At 42.9% G+C, this 21520-nt stretch overlaps 1 protein-coding gene and 2 pseudogenes across 1 annotated transcript; 2 read left to right on the forward strand and 1 right to left on the reverse strand.

Annotated features, from left to right (window-relative positions):
- Positions 1 to 303: 303 nt before the first annotated feature.
- On the forward strand, positions 304 to 2238 carry LOC133917311 (U-box domain-containing protein 52-like; annotated as a pseudogene).
- A 717-nt stretch (positions 2239 to 2955) lies between these two features.
- On the forward strand, positions 2956 to 3930 carry LOC133918376 (ribulose bisphosphate carboxylase small subunit, chloroplastic-like). Its single transcript, XM_062362236.1, has 3 exons — positions 2956 to 3247; positions 3353 to 3484; positions 3578 to 3930. Exons 1-3 carry the CDS (start codon positions 2987 to 2989, stop codon positions 3857 to 3859), a joined length of 675 nt encoding a protein of 224 aa, XP_062218220.1. The 5' UTR covers positions 2956 to 2986; the 3' UTR covers positions 3860 to 3930.
- Positions 3931 to 4301: 371 nt separating this feature from the next.
- On the reverse strand, positions 4302 to 10323 carry LOC133918375 (VIN3-like protein 2; annotated as a pseudogene).
- Between the last annotated feature and the right edge of the window lie 11197 nt (positions 10324 to 21520).

Raw genomic sequence — 21520 nt, forward strand, 5'->3', positions numbered from 1 at the left:
AAAATAAAAAACTCTATGGATAAGACTGAATAAGATCTCCTCCATAGCAGGATGGGAGGAAACCAAGCCGTCTGGCTTGTAAAGCGAAGAGATGGTGTTCTTGCGTGCCCTGAAGTTGGCGAAGGAGTGAAAAAGCCTCGAATTTGCGTCACCATCTCCATAGCTTGATGCTTATGATTTACATTGTAAAACTGATTGTGTCTCCAATTCTAAACTTGAACTAAATCTAAAGCATTCTACTTGGACCACACTCACCTGTTGACCAAAAATTCATGTGCATATGTTGAACAGATACAAAAGGAGATGGCAAGAAACCCAGAAAGTTCCTCTTCCAACCTCCCTCCCTACAGAATCAGACCGGATGCGGAACCATGTTCTCAGTCAGCAATTGGTCCAGAGCATGAACTCTTGACACTTGACACACTATCTTCGGACACTCAACGCAGAGAAAGAATCATAGAGGAATTTACAAATCATAGTTCCCAGGATGCCGTTCACCCGATCTTGAGACGCTTGCCACCAAAATTCTACTCACCTAGAAATGATAGTCGACGCGGATCTGCTCCAGAAGAGACTTACAGACTTGATCTGAAGTGTAAAGCCTTGCCGAGGCCAATCGAGACAAAAAGGATGCTAGAGTGTCTCCCTACTAGACTCGAATGCAGAATATACACCCCGGATGATATCGCCAATTCAACCGACCGTTTTTCCGACGAGCTGAAGATTGGGGAAGGAGGCTATGGGCCGGTCTACAAAGCCACACTTGACAGTACTCTTGTGGCGATCAAGATCCTCCATTCTAATGTAACTCAGGGACTGAAGCAGTTTCAACAGGAGGTATGTCCAAAGCTGATTTTGTCTGATAAAAGTATACCCTTTGTCACTAGCATTCCTACTTTCCAAACTACATAAAAAATTGCCCAGAGTTTTTTTGCCATTTCGGCATCATGGTAAACTTATCTAATGTTCTTAACAAACAGCATTCATCATTGATAAAAGGCTATGTTTTTCTGAATTGTGATGAAATAATTAGCTTAGGGAAGTTGTATTTTCGATACCATGCTGATGTCCAGAACGACAAATTTTTGTGACCTGAAGGAGAAATAACTTAGGGAAGTTGCGTTATGATCATCAGGTTGACCTGCTGAACAACATCCGGCACCCGGACATGGTGCACCTGGTGGGCGCCTGCCCGGAGTACGGCTGCCTGGTGTACGAGTACATGACCAACGGCAGCCTGGAGGACCGCCTCTTCTGCCGGTCCGGCACGCCAGCACTGCCGTGGCGTCTCCGCTTCAGGATCGCCTCTTCTGCACAAGATGAAGCCCGAGGCGTTCGTGCACCGCGACCTCAAACCCGGCAACATCCTCCTCGACGCCGACTTCGTCAGCAAGATCGCCCGCATCATCCCGCGGTCGCTTGACGACGCCACCATGACTGCCGCCACGGGGACCTTCTGCTACATCGACCCGGAGTACTACCAGAAGACGGGGCTGGTCTGCACCAAGTCCGACGTGTACGCGCTCGGCGTCATTTACCTCCAGATGATCACCGCTAGGGACGCCATGGGGCTCGCGTACACCGTCTCCGACGCGCTGGAGGAAGGCACGTTCGCCGACCTCCTGGACGGCAACGTGACCGGCTGGCCGGTGCAGGAGGCCCGGCCGGGAGTTCGCCGAGCTCGCGCTCAAGTGCTGCGAGATGCGGCGCAGGGACCGGCCGGACCTGGAGCCCGTCGTGCTGCCCGAGTTGACCCGGTTGCACGCGCTCGTCACGCCGTCATCGAAAGATTCTTCTCCTTCTCCTTCTTCTTCGTCTTCCAGGGATCAAGTTCATCAGCGTTCAGCCAGTGAGAAGGCAAAGCTCACCATCTAGTCAAGAAATGCATGTGAAACCACTTGTACGAGCAACCGCTTGTACTATCCTTACCGTTGAAATGGCTTTAAGATTCACTCATACGAGTGAAATCCTCTTCCGTTGCCTTACCTTTCAAAGCTCCGGCATGAATCTCAAAGCTAATTCGATGAAATGGATTGTACAATTGTCACTTGAACAAGTGGTTTGATCATCTAGACAACAGCTTGGAAGTTGGAACTTGCTGCAGTTTGTGATGGAGATATTGACATTTGAACTAGGGCTTATACTTTGCTACTGTGAGTGCAGGATTTGGCTTTGGACGACGACTTGGTCGACATTCTGAACGATGCAAGTGTGAAGGGAGCATCATTTGCAGTATAACGTAGTGAGGACTAGAAGTAGGTCTAATTGTCTTTCACACTAGAACCTGCAGTGGCTCTATAAATCTTCTGTAAATAGTGCCTTAGCCCTGCAATTTTGGGGCCATTTTGGTAGTGTGTGCCGCATATATTAATCAACCTGTAAATTAAGAACAAATTTGCAGCTCTCACATGGTAGCGTTGAGCCCTTCTACTTACTGCAAATGTGGATCAATTCTGTGTTGTCTGCCCTCCATGTCAGAATACTACGCCTTCGTTCAAGAGCTCGGAAGCATGGCATGATCAGAACCAGGAGTGCCAGAAACCTCTAGCCTGAGATTTTACATTTTTTTCATGTCTACAATAAAGGATCAAGGATATTTAACGAGTTAGCTGACAATATCATGTTACAGTTTTGCATAGTATGAAAATATTGCTTTTAGTGTGCATTTGTGTTTTCTTCTGAATGACACATGTCAAGCCCCTTGTAAACTATGTTCAGTGGATTCTATGCGGTTCCAAACAATCAGAGAGCCAAAAACAAGTGACAAAGCCTAATACTTTTCATTTATTTATTTATTTCAATTGGAGATGTTCGCCTAAACACTTTCCTTTAGCAGCCTGCTGGACAGGCACGCTAAAGTGTAAAGTGAGGAAGGAATAAAAATGTCGGCGACGACACCGAAGGAAGAGATCGCCATTGCTCTGGTCCCATCGTACACTACAGACGCATAGAGTTGCCATCTTGGAGCCACCGTTCCTCTCGACCAATGGGCAAACTACTCTCCTGTTTAAAGCTGGCATCACCGCTCCAGCTTCGCCTGCTGCTCCCAGCCATTGCCGTCTCTTTTCTAAGCCTCTCTTGCTTCTCGCTCTCTGTCAAGAACATGTTCATCAACACGACAGCCAGCCTGGTCGCCGGCGCCAGCATCTTCAGCCTGCGTCCGGCGAAGCTTGCCGGAAGGAGGCTGCCAGGTCCATCTTGCAGGGCAAGGACTGCGTCCCATGGCTTCAGAACTTACTGCATGAAGGTGACCATGCTTAACTCATCAACAAATAGATTTGCATCGTAGATTCATGCACCGAATTCTAGTTGTAACTGGCGTTTGATTTGCATGTGATGATGCATGGGTTAGACATGGAACCCTTTCACGAACACGAGGTACGAGGCGCTGTCGTACCTGCCTCCCCTCACCGAAGAATCCATCGCCAAGGAGATCGAGTTCATCATGTCCAAAGGATGGGTGCCTTGCCTGGAGTTTGACGAGGTACAAGCATGCCTACTTGCTGTCCATCACCATCAGAATTCCATTAAATTTGGTCATGGGATGTCATGCAAGCCTTTGACTGCTCTGCTGCAGGCCGGGCGGATCCACCGGAGCAACAGCCAGATGCCGGGGTACTACGACGGCCGGTACTGGACGCTGTGGAAGCTGCCCATGTTCGGCTGCACCGACGCCTCCCAGGTGCTCCGCGAGGCGGAAGAGTGCCGGAAAGAGTACCCGGACGCCTACATCCGCCTCATCGCCTTCGACAGCTCGCGTCAGTGCCAGTGCATGTCATTCGTCATCCACAAGCCCTCCTCTTCCCCTCCAGCAGCGGCAGCAGCACCAACAGCTAGAACTGAAGCCAGCCTAGCTTAGCTTCAATCTTCATCCATGCCGGGATGCGATGCAACGTTACTACTCCCTGTTTTGATGCTTGATTAATATGTACCGTCTTCAACCTTGAAATTGGACGATGAAAAGGTGGCGAAATTGGTTGCATGCCTCAACCCTGTGTGATGTGGGGACTAAGATCCTCTACATTGGAGAAGCCAATGCAGAGAAGCTACAGCCCTCTGCGTTAAGGTAAACACGCACCGTCCAATCAAAAATTCGGAGAGCCCAGATCAGGTGCAAGGCAGAGGATCCGGGTCCGTGATGTGGGCCTTCCAGCTCGTGGTCAACAAAACAATCCTGCACATCATGCATCGATCGCGCTTGTGCAAGGTTAAGATACATATATTGGCCATGTAACAGTTTCATTGCATGCTACAAAAAAATTCAAATCACTAAATGGAAGCGCTCAAACAGCACACCGGTATGCCAACAAAAGAAGCAGTAGATAGAGAAGCACGAGTCAACATAACATTAAGGCAGACGTTCTGCATCTTAAGCATAATTCCTCCCATTCCCCACATAAGCCAGCAACACACCGCATTTCCCCCAGATACAGCAGTAATTTTACTGACAAGATATGGTTAGCTCGGATTTGTCGACGTCGATACGACACCTGCTTCATCCCACAGAACGGTTCCACCCGCCTGCCCGCCACAATTTCATAATGCCCCTAAGCTGGCCGAATCGCACAGCTCATGATGCTCTAAGAATGGCATGGACGATACAGATGATACTACTGTAAACTATGGAGCAAAAGTAAATAAAAGTTGCAGATAAATTAAACCTACTGTCATAGCGAAGGAAGTTTCAATGAAGATTGTATAAGTTAACTACTTCAATGAAATTTCCAATGAAGAATCAATGCAACGATCTGCTACGAAAGAATGGGGCCAAATATGCTCCATACAAAGAGAACGATAAGAACCTCCAGTTCCTTAATGCCAAAGATCCATGCAGAAACCAGAGGGCATGGAAGACCGCTTTTTGCTGTATATTGTCTCCGAGAAGCTGTCAACAAGCTGGCCAGAAAGACTGACAGGGTCATCAATAAGAGTATCCACGTAGACACTGACTATCTTCCTCTCATGAGGGGTGGCTCGCAAGCTAAACCATGTAAAAAACTTCACCCTGAAGTTTGTCTCAATATAGCCCTCACACTCCAGCCACCTGAGCACCTTTACACAGTACTCATAAGATGCTTCTGGGCACCCATCCTTGTGACCAATGTCATCCAATTTCCCTGATGTTCTTTTATTTGACGAATTGCCCGGTTCCCTTTCAGGCTTTGAAGAGCCATTTTGAAGAATGTTATCACCAGGTTTTCCTTTAAAGCTCCTTCCACCATTCTCCTTGCCATTTTCCATACCTCTGGGTGCAGTGGGTGGCACTAAGGCAGAGTATCGAGGTGGAACAATCACCAATTCATTTCCAGCTGGTGCATTTGATACGTCCTGTGGTCTAGGAACTAGGCTTCTTTGATTGTGCTCTACTGAGTTTGAGGACTCCCTGAGCAGCGCTGTTTGAATACTTGGATTGGGTTCCTCATCCAAAGCTGACGCTGAGAGCCCAGGAGCTTCTTCCAGCTCAGTGACTTCTGTTACCCTACCTGCAACCATCTGTATATTCTGCAAGTTATCAATACGTTCACCAGGGTGATGAGATGCTTTATCTGAATCAAGGATCTCAGGATTTTCACAATATTCAAAATCACTTTCAGGTGACTTGTTTAGATCAGCATACACTGCAGTATTATTGTTCGAGTCCACACCCTCCGATGAAGGATCAGACTGACCATCACTGTTTGTCTTTGGGCTCCCATTATTTCGATCTAGTCCAGCACCACCAGGCATTGAACCCCTTGGATCTTCCTTCTCACAGCTTGTCTTCATTCTGACTTCCCATGATCCCAACTCGTTGGAGTTGTTAAAAGCAACAACCTTAAAGATATAGCTTGTAGCCGGTTCAAGTACAGTGACAAGTAATGTCTTCGACGGCACAAGAATTATGGCAGTCGGATTTGATGGGTAGGATTCAGTAGCAGCCACTCGATGCCATAGATTAAAGCGAGTTACCTCCTGCACAAGCATAGGACATTGATCCCAATCCAAAAATACAGTGACAGATGTTTGGGTTATAGCTTCGAACTTTATGAAGTTCGATGGTATCGCACAAGGTCCTGAAAATGGAAACATGCACAATAAGTCAATTACATTGCATATGTGAGGTCTAAGTTCTAACGTAGAGAGCATGGAAACCATGGAAACGTACGCTGAATTCTTGAGTTAGCAAGAGATGCACCACAGAACATAGATTCCATAGCACCTATTGCTTTAGAACATAGTTTCTGAACTTCAGCACCAACAGCAAGTCGACTAACAATTCCACGACCCATGTTTGGAGCTCCAGATAAAGGACCAACCTCAGCCTCCAGTTTCTTCAACGCTGTGTCAACCATTTTGTGCAATACCAAGTACTTTTCTGTGGAGACGAGGACCTTATGACTCAAAAAAATCCGATGACACAATACATCCAACCGTCGAGCATCTTTAGCTATCACCAGTTGTTTCTTCCAGGACCTGAGCAAGGGCATTTAACAATCATGTGGTCGCTCGGCAAGTTAACATACCAAAAGGGCCCTACTAATTATGGTTCAAACATTCCAATCAAAGCAACAGAGCACAAGTGCAAAATCCATAAAAAAATTCTTGAAGGAAGTTATGCTTCCTCCCTTTCCCTCTTGTGAAGTAATTCAAATGAACCAGCTAATTCAATGGGTAAACTCCCTCCCTTTCCCTCTTTGCGAAGTTATTCAAATGAAATAGATTTGCACATAGCAAATATGAGCCTCAACAATAACTGTTTCTAACATTAAATTATCCATGCTATGTCCATCTTTGAATGTATATCTCACCTCACAACCATGCCAAATGCCCAAAATTTCACTGAACTAAAACATTCACTCCATCCCTTGAAACTAGAACAGCAAGGTCCCTTAAGGATATACTGGAAGAACTGAAAAATAAATAGGGTTGAAGACCTATATTATAAGTTTGAAACCTAAAATAGCATAGCATAAGGCTCAGTCTGCCCCAATGAACAATTCTTACTCCAGACAGAAAATGGATGGATGCATCATTCTACAAGGTAGAAATGCGTATAACAAGTCACAGTGACAGCTCATTGCATAAAGTTTAAACACGAGAACAGGAGGTCCCATCTAAAAGTACCAATTTGAAATATCCAATTATCCACTGTATGTTTTTGGACTAAATAATGACAACAATACAAGGATCAATCCGTAAGAATGGTACAAGTAAGCAACAACAAAAGTTTTTTTCTGGCAAAGATTTGTTCTTTTCCATTAATAAGGTCCAGAAAATAATAATATCTGCAAAACAAATATGAAAATTATCAAGGCTAGGTCTCACAACAATCAATCTAAGATACCTCTACTTGTTATGTTTATCAGTCAAGATATACAGAAAGCTCAAACTAAGACAATGAAGCAGTAATAATGGAATTGGAAGCACATAAACAAAAAGCAGAGTTGCATAGAAAATTTGTGTAACAAAAAGATGCTACAGAACAATACCCAAGCAAATCATTTTGTTTCCAACAGCGAGTGCAATAATAGCCACCGTCAAGTTTCTTGCACTGTCCACTCTGCAGAATGCCTGTTCTTTCATCCTTGAGAGCACATTCAAGATGGCATGAGAAACCACAAGAATCTTTTTGGAAGGGTTGGTCTGAACTACAGAACAACCAAAGGCTTGGGTCCTTGTTGTCATCGTACTTAAAACAAATGCAGCATGAACAGCGTCTGCAAAATTTATCTTCCAGGTTAAGAATAGCCCTGCAAGCTACATTTTGGCAGAAGCGTGCATTATTAATTGGCCCAGTTACATCAGCTGCTGCTGAGTTGTTTGCAGCAATTGGTAATCGTGATGGATTGTCACTCTTTCTCGGTCGCTTAGCTGGGGACTGATGGTTAGTTGTGTTGGGCTCAGGAATTGACTCTTTTTCTTGCACATGCTCCACAGGGCCAGATGATTTGCCAGTCACCACCCTGAAGAGATAGTCTAGCATTCTCTGCTTGGATAATCCAGTATATTTCCTCTCCCTTCCTAGATCAGCACAAAGAATATCTACAATTTCACGGCGACTCCATGACTGGAGTTTGTCAGGAGCACTTTCTGGACACTTTGATAATCCACGAACTAGCTCTCGCTTTTCATCCACACTCATCAATCGACATTTAGCAGGATCAATAGTAGTTCCTGGAGCAAGATAACAATACAACATATTAATATCCATTTGATAAATATCAAATATAATTCAAGCTTTTGCAGCATTAGACTCTACATGCATCATCAGATACGCGTACTGATATAGAAGGCCAATAAGCATGTATCAAAGAAACTTCTAAACATCCATATTTACAATAACACATCAACAAAGTTTGAGACCAAAATACAAAACTTTAAATTCATTAGGTCCCATAAAGCAGTCAAGGAAAAGAGTGGCTGGCTATGAGGTTTTGGGGGAATCATTCCAACATATATTATCAAGCTTCCTTAGTTTGCCAATTCACACTAACAACCATCATCTATTACATGCATGATTGACTCAATTTAAGGCCTCAAACTTTAATAAGAGAACCAATTTCTTAGAAATTAAACTACACTAGATAAAATAAAGAAGTCAAATTATCCAGCATATGTCAGCACAGACCCCATCTCCTTTTTCTGAGTCAGCACACGTGAAATACATATTTGCCCCTCCTCCTGTGGTCTTAGGGTCAAGTGATTGTGGTGCCCTTGGGAAGTCCCTCAACTTGGGGCATCGTCCAGTCCCTAGTCCAGGGGCACACTGAGAAGATTAGTGCCACTTTCTCTTGTGGATGCCAGACCGTAAAACGGTCAATGTTCATCTCTTACTCGCCGACCCACGCGATCTTCCTGATTCTATTCGACTCAAACACCCAATCGGGCTAGCTACTTAACATTCACAAAGGTGTCTTGTGTCCTGTCCTAAGACATGTGTTTTGATCTCAATTTAATGCTGCCAATTATTGCCAGTTCCCTCCCTTACTATTATCCTCTTTCTTCACAGAGGGGACCCACAAAATTGAAGACATCAGCGAAACAAGAATGGTTGCAAATATATTCTAAAAATAGAAGATAATTATGCCTCAGTATTTCCATATCTATAGGCATTTTTGCAACTGATAACGTGGAGTAGACATGCACAGCATTTCTTCTATGAAACTCAGAATCTGGCACCAGCCAGGAGCCGTATTTAGTGGAGCTATAGGTGCACCGTATATATTAGGAGCCTTCTACTTGCCTAGCCTCTGCCTGTAGACATCACCGATGGGAGGCGAGATAGATTAGAGTCACTCTTCTAACAAACTTAAACTTTTTGTTTGCCTACCTCTACCTGTAGACAGCATCAATGGAAGCAGACTTAAAGCCACTCTTCTAACAAACTTAATCGACAAAGCGTACCGAAAGCAACTACATCCACAAAGCAAGCAAACCCATGCATGTGAATGAAAATCCCAAAGTCAATGCCATCCCACCAACCCAAACAACATACAATACCCCAACAGAAGCCCGTAGCAGCTGAACCACCGGCCGAGCCTTTCTCCCATCTCAGAAGAGATACTACTGCTACCAACAATGAGGCACCAGCCGTGGAAACGTACAGCCCTGGAAAACGACGTAAAGCCACCAAACCCTGCCGCCCGCACCTCCCACGGGCGGAAAGCGCGCAATGCGAGTAGCCATCACCGCATGCACACGAATCCGAGCATCTGACAGTAGCTGCGGCGACATCCGCGTGCCTTGAGCTCCATCGCCAGCTGAATCACGCATCGGCGTCTAACTAACCAGACCAGCGATTGAACAGTAGAAATCGCCAAGAGCGAAAACATAACATTCACACGCATCAAACCCCAAACGCCAAATCTCGGATTGGGAAGACGAGCACCACGCACCAGCCGCCGCCGCACGCCTAGAGCTCGCAAACCCCTAAAAATCCCAACCCACGCGCACGCCACGAAATCCCGCCTCGCCGCACGCAATCGCCCCCGCCCGCGCCGCCTAACCCGCAGGCTAAACCACCAATCGCGCGGATCGAGCCGCGCCGCGCGCCGTGGGCCAAACCTGGCCCCCAAAAAAAACCACCGGGAAACCCAGGGAGGAACCGTGGGCGGAGGGGGGGCGCTGACCTCCGCGGGGGGGATCCATGCCGAATTGGCGCCGGAGGGGACGAGAGAGGCAGGGGAAGGAAGGGGGGGAGATCTCTCCTCCCTCTTCTTCTCCCTCTCACTCACGTGGACTCCTCTCCTCCTCCTCGTCCTCCTCCTCTCTCTCGCTTCGCCTCTCTCTCTCGCTTTTGCGGAGGGCACCCCGAGTCCCCGCGTATTTCGATCACCACCGGTGGGTGCCTACCCCCTCCGGTTTTGTTGAACGAGACAGCGTGGACGTGGTTACGGTCAAAAGAGGTTAGCCAGCTGCCGTTACAAGCGGCCTGTTTTACACTTTTTAGCTGGAATTACCTAGTCTTGAGGTTGTTGGGCAACTTTTTAAACGGACAAACCCTTGCTAAATGTTCGTATATTATAATAAAAATATAAATTTTAGACGTAGTAACATTAAGTATAAAATGACGTAATAACTGAAAGTACATCTAACCCTTATATATAATTTTAATAATTAATTATAATATCTATAGACTAACAACGGTGTTAAGTTTGTTAGTAGTTTGTTCCATAGGTAATGTATTGAGAGATATATATGAGCTCTAGATAAATAAGGAGATTAAAAATGCATCAAGATAAATAAGCTTTAAATGATGCTTATAAAGAGAAGAAAATATTCAATAAGATTGATAATAAATTTGAAGACTAAATTACTTGTGTAAATCAAGTAACTAAAAGTATGACAATGTCCAATAGAGTTTTATGGACTAACCCGTGTGATATGTGCTTGAGAATGAGTGAGGTTAGGTTCTATATAAAGATTGACAATATGCATGAAAGCTAATAAGTTACGTGTAGAGATCAAGTAACTTAAGTTACAAAAATTATCAATTAGGTTTTATGAACTAATCCATGTATTTTATGCTTGAGAATGAGATAGGGTTAGGATCCATAAGAAAGCATAAGTTGAAGTGAAATCATATATGCTAAGAGTGAAAAACAAGAGTGGACTCCATATTTGATAAAATAATTTTTTTGAAGATGTCGAATACAAAGTGGTTTTCTATGGTAAGACGGTGAAGGACAAGCAAGACTCGACTGCGATGGACAATCCATGGTGAAGGGCAAGTAAATGGCTTAGCACCGAAGGACCAAGACGGTGGTGAAGAGTGAGTGAATGCTTTGTGCCAATAGACCGTCTGAGGCCATAGAAACCTATGAATAATTCACATCAATCATATGAAAAATCAAGAAGAGATGGAGTAAAGATTATATAGAAGTTGGCAATACTCAAGGTTTGAATGAAAAAACGTTACTTGAAAGTTATTCAAAAGCTCAAAGTGGTTCAAACGAGTTTTATCTTTGATTTTAAGTATAGACATGCCACACTATTAAGAGGGATACAATGTAGAACTAATTGTCTTGTCTCAGTGATCAATAGTTTCTAACCAAAATCAAGTGAGAATTATTTTTAGAAATTCTGGTGCGGAAAGTGTGGAAGTGTCCGAATTTAGTTTTGGATGGTTCCTAATTTAATCCAATTTGTTTGAGGTTATGAATTCAATTGGGATGTGTAACCCTCTGAATAAGCTTTCTATAGAATTTAAAATAATCAAAATTAGATTTTAACATCAAAAGTTATCATGTTTTTAAGAACCAAATACAGATATAAAAAAAAACTGCTCCCATTCACGAGCAAAACCAAAGGTCTCAGCGTACGTGCACCGTGCAGGTCGTGCTGCCAACTGCCAACAGAAGCTCAGCAATTTACTGTAGCAGCACGAGGGGCCTGACACATAAATACGTGGGACGGGGAGGGTGCATCTGCATAGCGAGGCTAATCATAATGACGCGGTCGAGCAAGCCAAGTGGCGCAGCAGTACAACCGTACCGTAGTATAAACGATTATTTTATTACTAGTTGCTCACGTGTGAGCGTGCGCTCACTCTCGGTGCGGCAACGCCTGGGCGGGAGTGCGAGGGTCCACGCTTGAGCACATGCCGGGCCCACGTGTGCGGAGGTCATGGACCTAAGAGGTAGACAGTAGGAAGGAAGTGTACTACTTATTTTTAATTTTAAGTAGTAGCGATAAAGAGAAGTTATTAGGGATTGGTGAAGAGTAGATTAAATTAAGAGTTAATTAGATTGATGTCATTATATTTTTATCGATTAAAAAATATTATTATAATTCACAAAATCAGGCGGATGCCATTATAATTTTGGATTTTGAAAGAATAATAGAGAAGGAGCAGACAAAAATGAAATACAGGGTATTTTGGATTTTGAAAGAATAAAGGATCAGACAAAAATTTAAATTGTTTATGAATTATTCGCTCCGATTTATCAATTCAGCAACAACACGCATGAAAAGAGCAAAAGATGCTAGGACAAATTTAGGGCAGAAGTCCTCGCAAGAAGAAATAAATTTTCTCGCAACATAGTACAGTGGCCAAGAGTTGAGAAGCCTAAAACCATAAAAAATGGTCGGAAGACAAACACGCTTGTAACGTGGTGGTGAGCGTTGCCGTTGTACAGCCCACTCACCTGAGTTTGACATTTAGGTCCTGTTTGTTTTTTTACTTCTGGTTCTGGTTCTGCTACTGGCAGAAGCTAAAAGTCAGAACAAACGGGGTTCTAGAGAAGTGGTTTCTGGAGAAGCCAGAAGTCTATTTCTGAGGAAAATAAACTAAAACTGATAAGCTCGCTGAGATACGTTTTTCTGAGAAGTTATGGACTGAGAAGCTAAAAATTTATTATAAAAATCAACAACCTATTTTCAAAAACAGCTTTTCAAACAAGATAAAAACATAGCTTTTTAAAAAAGCTCAAAAACAAAAATTCAAACAAAAAGATCCTTAGACATCAATGGTTGTTGCACCAGTCCCGGTAAACTCATGTGAAGCCACAACTTCGACCTATACAAATGACATATTCTTCATTTTTGTGTACAGGTATAGATCTGTGTATGCTTGAATTTACGTACTACGCATGTGGTAGGCGTAAGTTTGAGACATCTTTCGATACTATGTTTGTACTCAGAGTCGGAGGCAAAAAAAAAGAAAAAAGAAAAATGGTCGGAAAGGTGAGATGTCATGTCACTCCACTTTATTATTGCTAGTGCGAAAGAAAAAAAACACCACGGGCTCCGAACTAACAGTACTACTACTCTATTATGCAGTTAACAACTGTTGCATTTTATGTTACTGCCAAAGCTAGGTCAGATCAGCTTGATCATTGATGGACACGGATCCTTTGCAGTTGCCATTGGCAACTGCAGAGAGTTACAGTGAAGTGCATTAGGAGCACTCCACAGTCGTTGATTTGGAGATGGAGGGATTGGAGCAACTGCTGCAGTACGCTACAGTACCTAGTGCTACAGTACAGGTCCGTGGCACAGCAGAATTAAACACTGCAGCTACAGTATCCTCAGTGAACAGTAATAAATTAATACAGAGGACTACAGCAGCAGACTCATATTACTGTATAAACAGTAATCCTCTGCATTAATCGTCCTTAATGCAGAGGATCCGTGTCCACCATTGATGCATGTCATGGCAACTATATGACACAGGATGATTCTGTAGGCCGGTATAGAATACTGTGTACGTGACAGGGAGAGGTGGGTGCTTGGAGACGTCGTTTTCTCCTGCTGGGATACGATACCAAGGCCAAAACCTCTCTCCTCTTCCCTAACAAGGGTTCGGTTCCTTTTGGAAACGGAGGTCGTATCTCGTCTCTGCGCAAGTAGGCTGCCGGATTTGTGTGTGTATGTGCCCTGGAGCCCATGGGGGTGGACTTTTTATATTTTAGCATTTTTCAAAAACTTTTTCTACGAATGAACCTACGAGAAAACAATATAAAAAATGAATTATTGTTGTGGTTGTTAAATTACACAACATCGTGCCAATTAGCATTATAATAACTGTCACACATGATCTTATAAGTCTAATGTAAAATGTTATATATATATATATAGTAGCTACTAAGATGTTAAATTTAAAAATTATTTTTATAAAAGTTTATTTGTAGAATATGTTTTAAAAAAAAGGGTTAAAAGGAAAAAAATTCCACGCCCATGGGGCCAGGGTCAAATCGCACATACAACTTGTATGCTAGATGCCCCGGCTGATCTGATATTCTGACGTGATGCAGCCTTCATCAGCCGTCCGTGTCAAACTGCCGTGGTGCCTGGCCTATTCCATGCACTGCTTAGCAGCATGTATAAAAAGAAAAAATCTCTCAACAGTCACAGATTATTGATATGATCTAAAGCGTTAAATAAGAACATAAAAAAATACAACATAAGTTGCACTCGTGTTTTGTACTATTTTGGAGACGGAGTCGACGGCGAGAGATTCTCTGGCGCACAAGACACGGGCAATCCCAAACCTGTATAGCTCAGTAGGAAGCACGACCCTTTCGAATTATCCGAGCGAGTGAAACGTTTCCCTGGTCAGGGTGCAACTGCGACGAACAAGTTGGCGTGTCGATTTCGGGCCATCCTCATCATCGGACACGATCTGCGTTAAAGATGGCCATGGAAATGTTGCTGTCAAGGTGTACCGTGTGGATAAGCTTCAAAGGGAGATGGATGACCATTTGCTTGATTTGCTCCAATCTTTGTCAGTATAATGGTCACGCTTAAGATATGAGTCGATTTCATGGATATAAAATTACTAGCACAACTTTCTGATGCTTTTGTAAAAAAAATTCTCTCTACTGCCGACTTATACCGATCATCCAAATGGCAATCAGAAATGGAGGTAGTACAAGTGCATCGGTCAACAGTCAAAATGCAAAGCACTAGGACTGGAATTTTCACTGAAAGCACCTCAGAAAGATCAGATATTTACTAGCAAAGAGAAGAATCTGCTTTGAAAGCAGCGGCGATCCACATGGGTCTTAGGCCATCTGAGAATCCGTATCTCCATTCTGCAATATTGTTGCAACGCGTTTTGGTACTTTTTAGCTATCGGAGATAGCTGTATCCAAGTCCAACAGAATTGGTATCTAGTTCAACAGTGATGCAGGCTGCTGCTTCGGGCGGCAACTTTGCCGAAGGAAAAAGGACTCTGCATTATTGTTGCTGTGTATGACTGTTGGCCCGAGAAAAGGAGAAGAGTAATGTAACTTAGGAAATAGGTAGCTATTGAAGAAGAAAAAAAATAGAGAATGATGTAATAGTGTTATAGAAGATAATTTTTTAAAGTATCTACTGGAGATAGCCTTAAGCTCTTGAAGCCTCTCATTCCTCCTTTAATTTTTAGTTAATTTTTAGGTACGGAAGAGAAAAAAAGAAAAGGAGAAGAGATATGAGGAGGAAGGAGAAAGAGTCTTTAATTTTTTATTCTAGATTCGTCACTGTTTGAAAACCAAATTAAGATTTTGATCTAACCAAAGTAAGATTTAGATCATAAGCAAAAACCATGTACTAACAATGGTCAATCTCGACCTACATTTTTTTTGGTTTGAAAGCAATCTCAACCCTACATTTGACTTCATAGTTCACAGCTGCAGATCCACTAGCAATTTCTGATTGCTGATGTACTGGAAGAACTAGCAGAAGGGCACCTCCACCTCTATTTACATGGTGGGTACAAAATTACAAATCGCCCTGGGTTCCTACAGTATCGCAAGCCCTGACCCCTTTTTTTTTTTTACTTTCTATTAAACTAGTAGCAGACTGCACTGAAGCATAACAAAAAAAAAAACAAATTATGATGTGTGAGAATAATCCATATTTAATTCCAGGCAATTCATGTACCTTTCTTAAGCTTGAATTGCTTGGTGAGCAATTTTACCCAACAAACATCAGTGGAAAAAGGAAAAAACTTCAGAGCTCTAAACCGGATGTGGTTACGGTATATCCACAATCCAAATCTTGTCCAAGTTTCGTCTTTCATGAAACCCATCTAGTTTCTTTGACGAATTTTCCTCAAATATTATTGAATGAACAACACCAAAAGCGTGCAAGAAATAGAACTTATGGTACGCGGAAGTACTTGAAATCGAACAACCTCATGAAATTAACTTCGTCTGAAATTAACCTCATGAAAATATGAAATAATCAAACATATTGAAGAGAGAGAAAAAAACGCCAAATCTGATCGTTTTATGATTTTTAAGATGGAATTCTGAAGATTTGTTTGCACCCTGACAGTGGGTCCATTGCATGATAGAGGATTGGGAACTGATGTGACCCATGCTAGTTCATCTCAAAGTGATGAATGTACCCGTCATCCATGATCCATCTGTTGTATTAAAAAAATACATGCAAGATATATTAAAATAACCTGTTACAATGATTGCCCAATGATTATTGTTGTACAGAAGTATAGCATGCCAGAATGCACTCCTCAGTTGTGCAAACCAATTATTTTGAAAAATCAATAACAGTGGAACAAATAAGAGCTAAGAGAATGCGTCCATACAGCGGGTGGAAAGTGCCTCTGCTACCATTTCTTTATCCATATAGGCATTTAGATTAACCTTTTATCTGTTTAGTAGGCAATATTTACTTTCAATCCACTGAATGGATTGAAGGAGTCTATTTCTCTCAAATTCTAAAATGGTCGTATAGTTTTTTAATTTTTCTTTTCCTCTCTAGAAAATATAGAAAAATGTTCACCATTTGGATACCACGTGGGCTGAAAATTCCCGAGGCCGTTCCTGCAGCAATTGGCCTCCCTGATATGATGGTGCTTGATTTGCAGTTCAATTATTCCCTGCACTTGAGCCTTAAGATGCTTGTAGGAATTAATTAGCTAGGATGCAGGCGGATTAGTGCTACAGAATTATCAGATCAGATGCATGCGTTTTTTAATTAGTCAACATATCTGAATCCTTTGTTTTTCTCTGAATATTCTGAATTTTGAATAACTGGATTTTTATCACTGTCTGTCTCCCAAATGACAGAAGGAAATACGCTCGATTCCTCGTCTCCCCCTCCGACGCTCTAACGTCTCAAGCTAACAACCAAAAGAGCCCTACTAATTATGGTTCAAAAAATCCAATCAAAGCAACAGAGCACTACAAGTGAAAAATCAATCAAAAATAGGAATGCAAGTTTCGTATTTTTTAGTCACTAGGCATGCCTAAAAAAAAAACTAGAGATTCACTTCCACCTAATTAAGTTAAAAAATATATAAATTAAATAGTGACTCATAACTACTAATTAGGTACCCACTTATGTCTCTAATAAAAAATCTTAAAAGGAGCTATGGTTTTTCCTTTCCCCACTCATGAAATTATTCGAATGGACAGGTTAACACATTGGATACTCCCTCCCTTTCCCTCTAGGTGAGGCTATTCAAATGACTTGGATTTGCACATAGCACATATGATCCTCAAATATAACCGTTTCTAACATTCAGTTCTCCACGCTCTATTCATCTTTGCATCTATATCCTACTTTCTTATGACCATTCCAAATTTTACAAAACACTATTGTTGGAACCAAGATCCTAGATAATATGGTCCTTCGGTCAAGGGAATGTCGAAGGGTTCTCGGGGTGACACGTGTTAGAGGTGGAACAGTTTTTCGATCGATTCTCCGGGTACAGTATGACACTATTTATAGCTCGTACTCGACCACCCCAGACGTGGTTTACAAATCTTACCCTTTTACCTGCTACATTCTCGGAATATCCGGGGGTATTATGGTACAAGTGAGCATAATTACATAATTACAACCCTGCCCTGAACGACTAAAACGGGCCCACTATCCCGCGGTGATCTTCGTCTCCGAAGATCTGCCGAAGTCTTCTCCACTCAGTCGTCCGTCAGATGGCCTTCGGCCCCCGAGCGAAGGTCGGCTTCTACCTTCAGCCGTCGCGATCACTCAGGACCGCAGGCACGGGCTTCGTCCTTCGGTCGAAGGCTTGCCTACGTCTTCACCGGCACGGGAAATCGAGAATGCGGGCGCGCCTACACCCTTCGACTGATGGAGCTTCGCAATCTTCGCCACCTTCAGATGAAGTCCCTGAAACGAAATTGCAATGGCAAGCATGCGACCTTTCCAGTAGACTTCGAGCTACCCTCCGAAGACGGGGGGGGGGGGGGGAGGGCGGGAGGTCATCCCCAACAACTATTACAGAAAAGGTCATAAATAGCGCCTCATCAATGTCGGTTCAAGCGTAATTGGCAATGTTGACGTATCAGTACTGGTTCTTAAACTCCCGCGCAAAAACCACGATTGATGCGCCAAGAACCATCAGTGCCGGTTCTTAACTCCTCAATTATTACTCGCACACGGGAGTTTAAGAACTGATACTGATGCCTGTGTTATATGTATATCCAGCACTTAGCCGCTCTCCTCGTTTGCTCTATTCAGCCTGACGCCGCTCCTTCTCCCCGACCGCCGACTCCTCCCCATCCGCAGCCTCCTCGTCGCGCATCGGCTCTTCGCCTCCTCATCCTCGTCCTCGTCGTGCGTCAGCCCGCTGCCTCCTCCTCGTCGTGCGTCAGCCCGCTGCCTCCTCCTCCTCGTGTCACGCCGACCGCCACCTCCTCATCCTCATCGTGCATCGGTCCTCCACCGCCTCCTCGTCCTTGTCGCGCGTCGGCCCATCGCCACCTCCTCGACGTCCCCATGGCGAGCAATAGTGGCAGTGGAGGTGGAGGGCGTAGATCTACACAGCATGGAGGTGGACGCTCCATCCTATCCGGCTGTCTGGGTCCGGGTGACCACCCTCGTACTCCTGACATCTAGATCCTCAATGACATATATCCTTCTTACCTGGAAGGGCCACGAAACACCTGAGTTAGTTCTCAAATTCAAGTTAGCAAATTGTAGTTAGCAATTTTAGTTAGCCAATTTAGATCCTGAAATTAGATATGTATTTTAGTTCAAAATATGTTGGCTTATTATTAGATATGTATGTCATGATATTAGATGTGTATCGCTATATCGGTGTTTTAGATGTTACCATCACATCCCAGTGAGTAACTAGTTTGGTACTTTCTTATTCTGCAATTGATGACTTAACATAATTACGAGATTATCCACATGTGCCGATTGATATGGTATTGGCGTTTTTTTTTCTCTGGGCATGTATACGTACCTACGACTTGTCCTAGGTATATCTGCATGCTTAGAGATAAAAAATCTATTTTCTATAAATTATAAGAAGGTCAGTTAATATTGCAGTTTGAAGTTAACAAATTCAGAAACTAACATACCGATTGATGTAGATGCTTCCTCATCTACAATGGCTACAATGGCGGGATTGATCTAGTTCATCAATGCTTATTGGTTGTTCTGATTTTGAATTTAATCATGACAAGATTTCTGTTAAATTGGTTTTAAAGCCTAGTACCTAAAAACTTGCTTAAATTGGGATAAAGCTTAGATATCAAAAATCAGTTTTCGCATGCGTTGTTAGTGATGTTTAGCTTTCACCATCGACACCTTCTCTTGTTAGTGATGTTTAGATGATTATTAAGGTGAAGCTGATTGCTCTTTATAATCAGCAGAGCTATCCATTGCATGCGTTGAATGTTATAGCTTGCGAAGAGGTCTCTTGTCATGTACCATAGATCAAAATTGCAATCCAAACTTTTGCTGCACATATTGCGCTATCTATGCTATGGATTTGCACACTATCAGGTGTGTGGTGAACATGCAAAAACTAGGCCAATATTTTCTTTTGAAGTTCTAAAGTGGATTGACATGTGACTATGACGCTATACTTATTTTTTGTTTACTAAATATGCTAATTTTGCATTAATATGCTGCATATACTAAAAAGTTTACATATGTCTTTCCTTGAAACCTCCTTAGTTTATCTAGAGTCTTTTTACTACTTATTGTATTTTATCATGAGGCAACCATAACATGTTATGCCGAGAATATAAATATGTAAAAGCAATCACATGCCGAGCAATGTGCCCTACAACCAAAAAAAGGCACAAACCTTTCCTTAATCTTTCTATACCCATGCCAAGGAATCATATTGTATAAGTTAGCTTGATTAGAAAACATCCGGGTGAAAGTGCCCAGGAATTGAGCTGCCCTCCGATGGTCATTTACAATTTTCATGTAAGTAGGGAAACAAAAAGGCAAAATGTTCCTTCTTCCTATTTTCTTGAATGAGATGCAGAGTGTCAAATATGTAAAAGGAATTACTGGCTCTATGCCTTCAACAGAAGTTGCACAAATCCTGAAGCACTTGAAGGAAATAAGTGGTTATAATCAACTCTTGGCTTATGCTTAAAAATCCAAGCAACCTTAGTAAGAGTGCTACCAATATCCATGAACCAGGTTCGTTGTACAACTTGACACTATGTTACCCTCCTTTACTTTCCAAATTGTCTTGTTTAAGTGTTTCAATTTTCCATAATCCATTACGTTACAGAATAAACAAATTATCCCCTTCTACTTACAAAACCAGAGCATTTACACTTGTTTGCATTGGTATGAACCCCAGGATTCCACCCTGTTCTTAGCCTTAATTATTTTTCTTTCCTCTAAGAAACTATAGGGCAGAAAAAGACTATCACCCCTAAGAAACTACAAGCACAGAGGATGCTCACACTAGAGCCAGCCCCGGCACAAGATGTGGGGATAGGAGTCCAAGCCCACACCCGTCGTCCTCCTCCGGCAACAACGAAAGTTGGCGCTCGTGGAATAGCCCAAGCCCTATTTCGTGCGAGTGGGAGAGCCGACGTCGGGCAGGTAGCTCCGATTACGATCCCGTCGAAGAGGTATTAATATGATTCAATGCATTTTATATTTCATGAATGAAAGAATATTTTTTGTTCATATCAACCTCCTTGTTTTCTCTATAGATGGAGGAAGCGCACTTTCCATGCAAGACAGTTGGTAGTAGTGCACGAGCGTGAAAGCCAAGGTCAAAAACACAGTGATCGACGGACAAGGTTACAATCATGGGAATCGATGTTGACGGGCTGCCTATGGATGAAAAGACATTGAATAGATTCTGGAGGGTCACATGGCTCATTTTTCGTGAGAGGGTGCCAATAACGACTAAATTCGATGACCTCAGTGATGAAGTGAAGAGGGACTTATTTGATAATATCGTCAAGGAGTATCTGGATTACCCTGGAAACATGAGTGAGCATCAAACGATCGTCACGGTCAATGTAACAATGAAAGCGATCGTGAAACTTCACCGAAGCTTTAAGAGCAAGCTTATTAATCGGTACTTGGCTAAATGAGTGTCACCCATCGAGAGCTACAAGCACTTGAAAGAGAAAGATTGGGATACTTTTGTGCAGATGAAGAAGTAAGAGCAGTTCAAAAAGGAGAGTGAAGGGAAGAAGCAGTTTTGGGCTAGGAACAAGCACAACCACAAGATCGGTGCAAACGGGTACATGGGGAAAAGGGCGAAATGGCAAACGTAGGATGAAAAGTTAGCCAAAGAAGACCGTGAGAATCCTTGGTTGCAATTCCTGGGACTATTGTGGTCATATTTACG

The sequence above is a fragment of the Phragmites australis genome, chromosome 5 (assembly GCF_958298935.1).
Source record: "Phragmites australis chromosome 5, lpPhrAust1.1, whole genome shotgun sequence".
Classification (NCBI taxonomy): Eukaryota; Viridiplantae; Streptophyta; class Magnoliopsida; order Poales; family Poaceae; genus Phragmites; species Phragmites australis.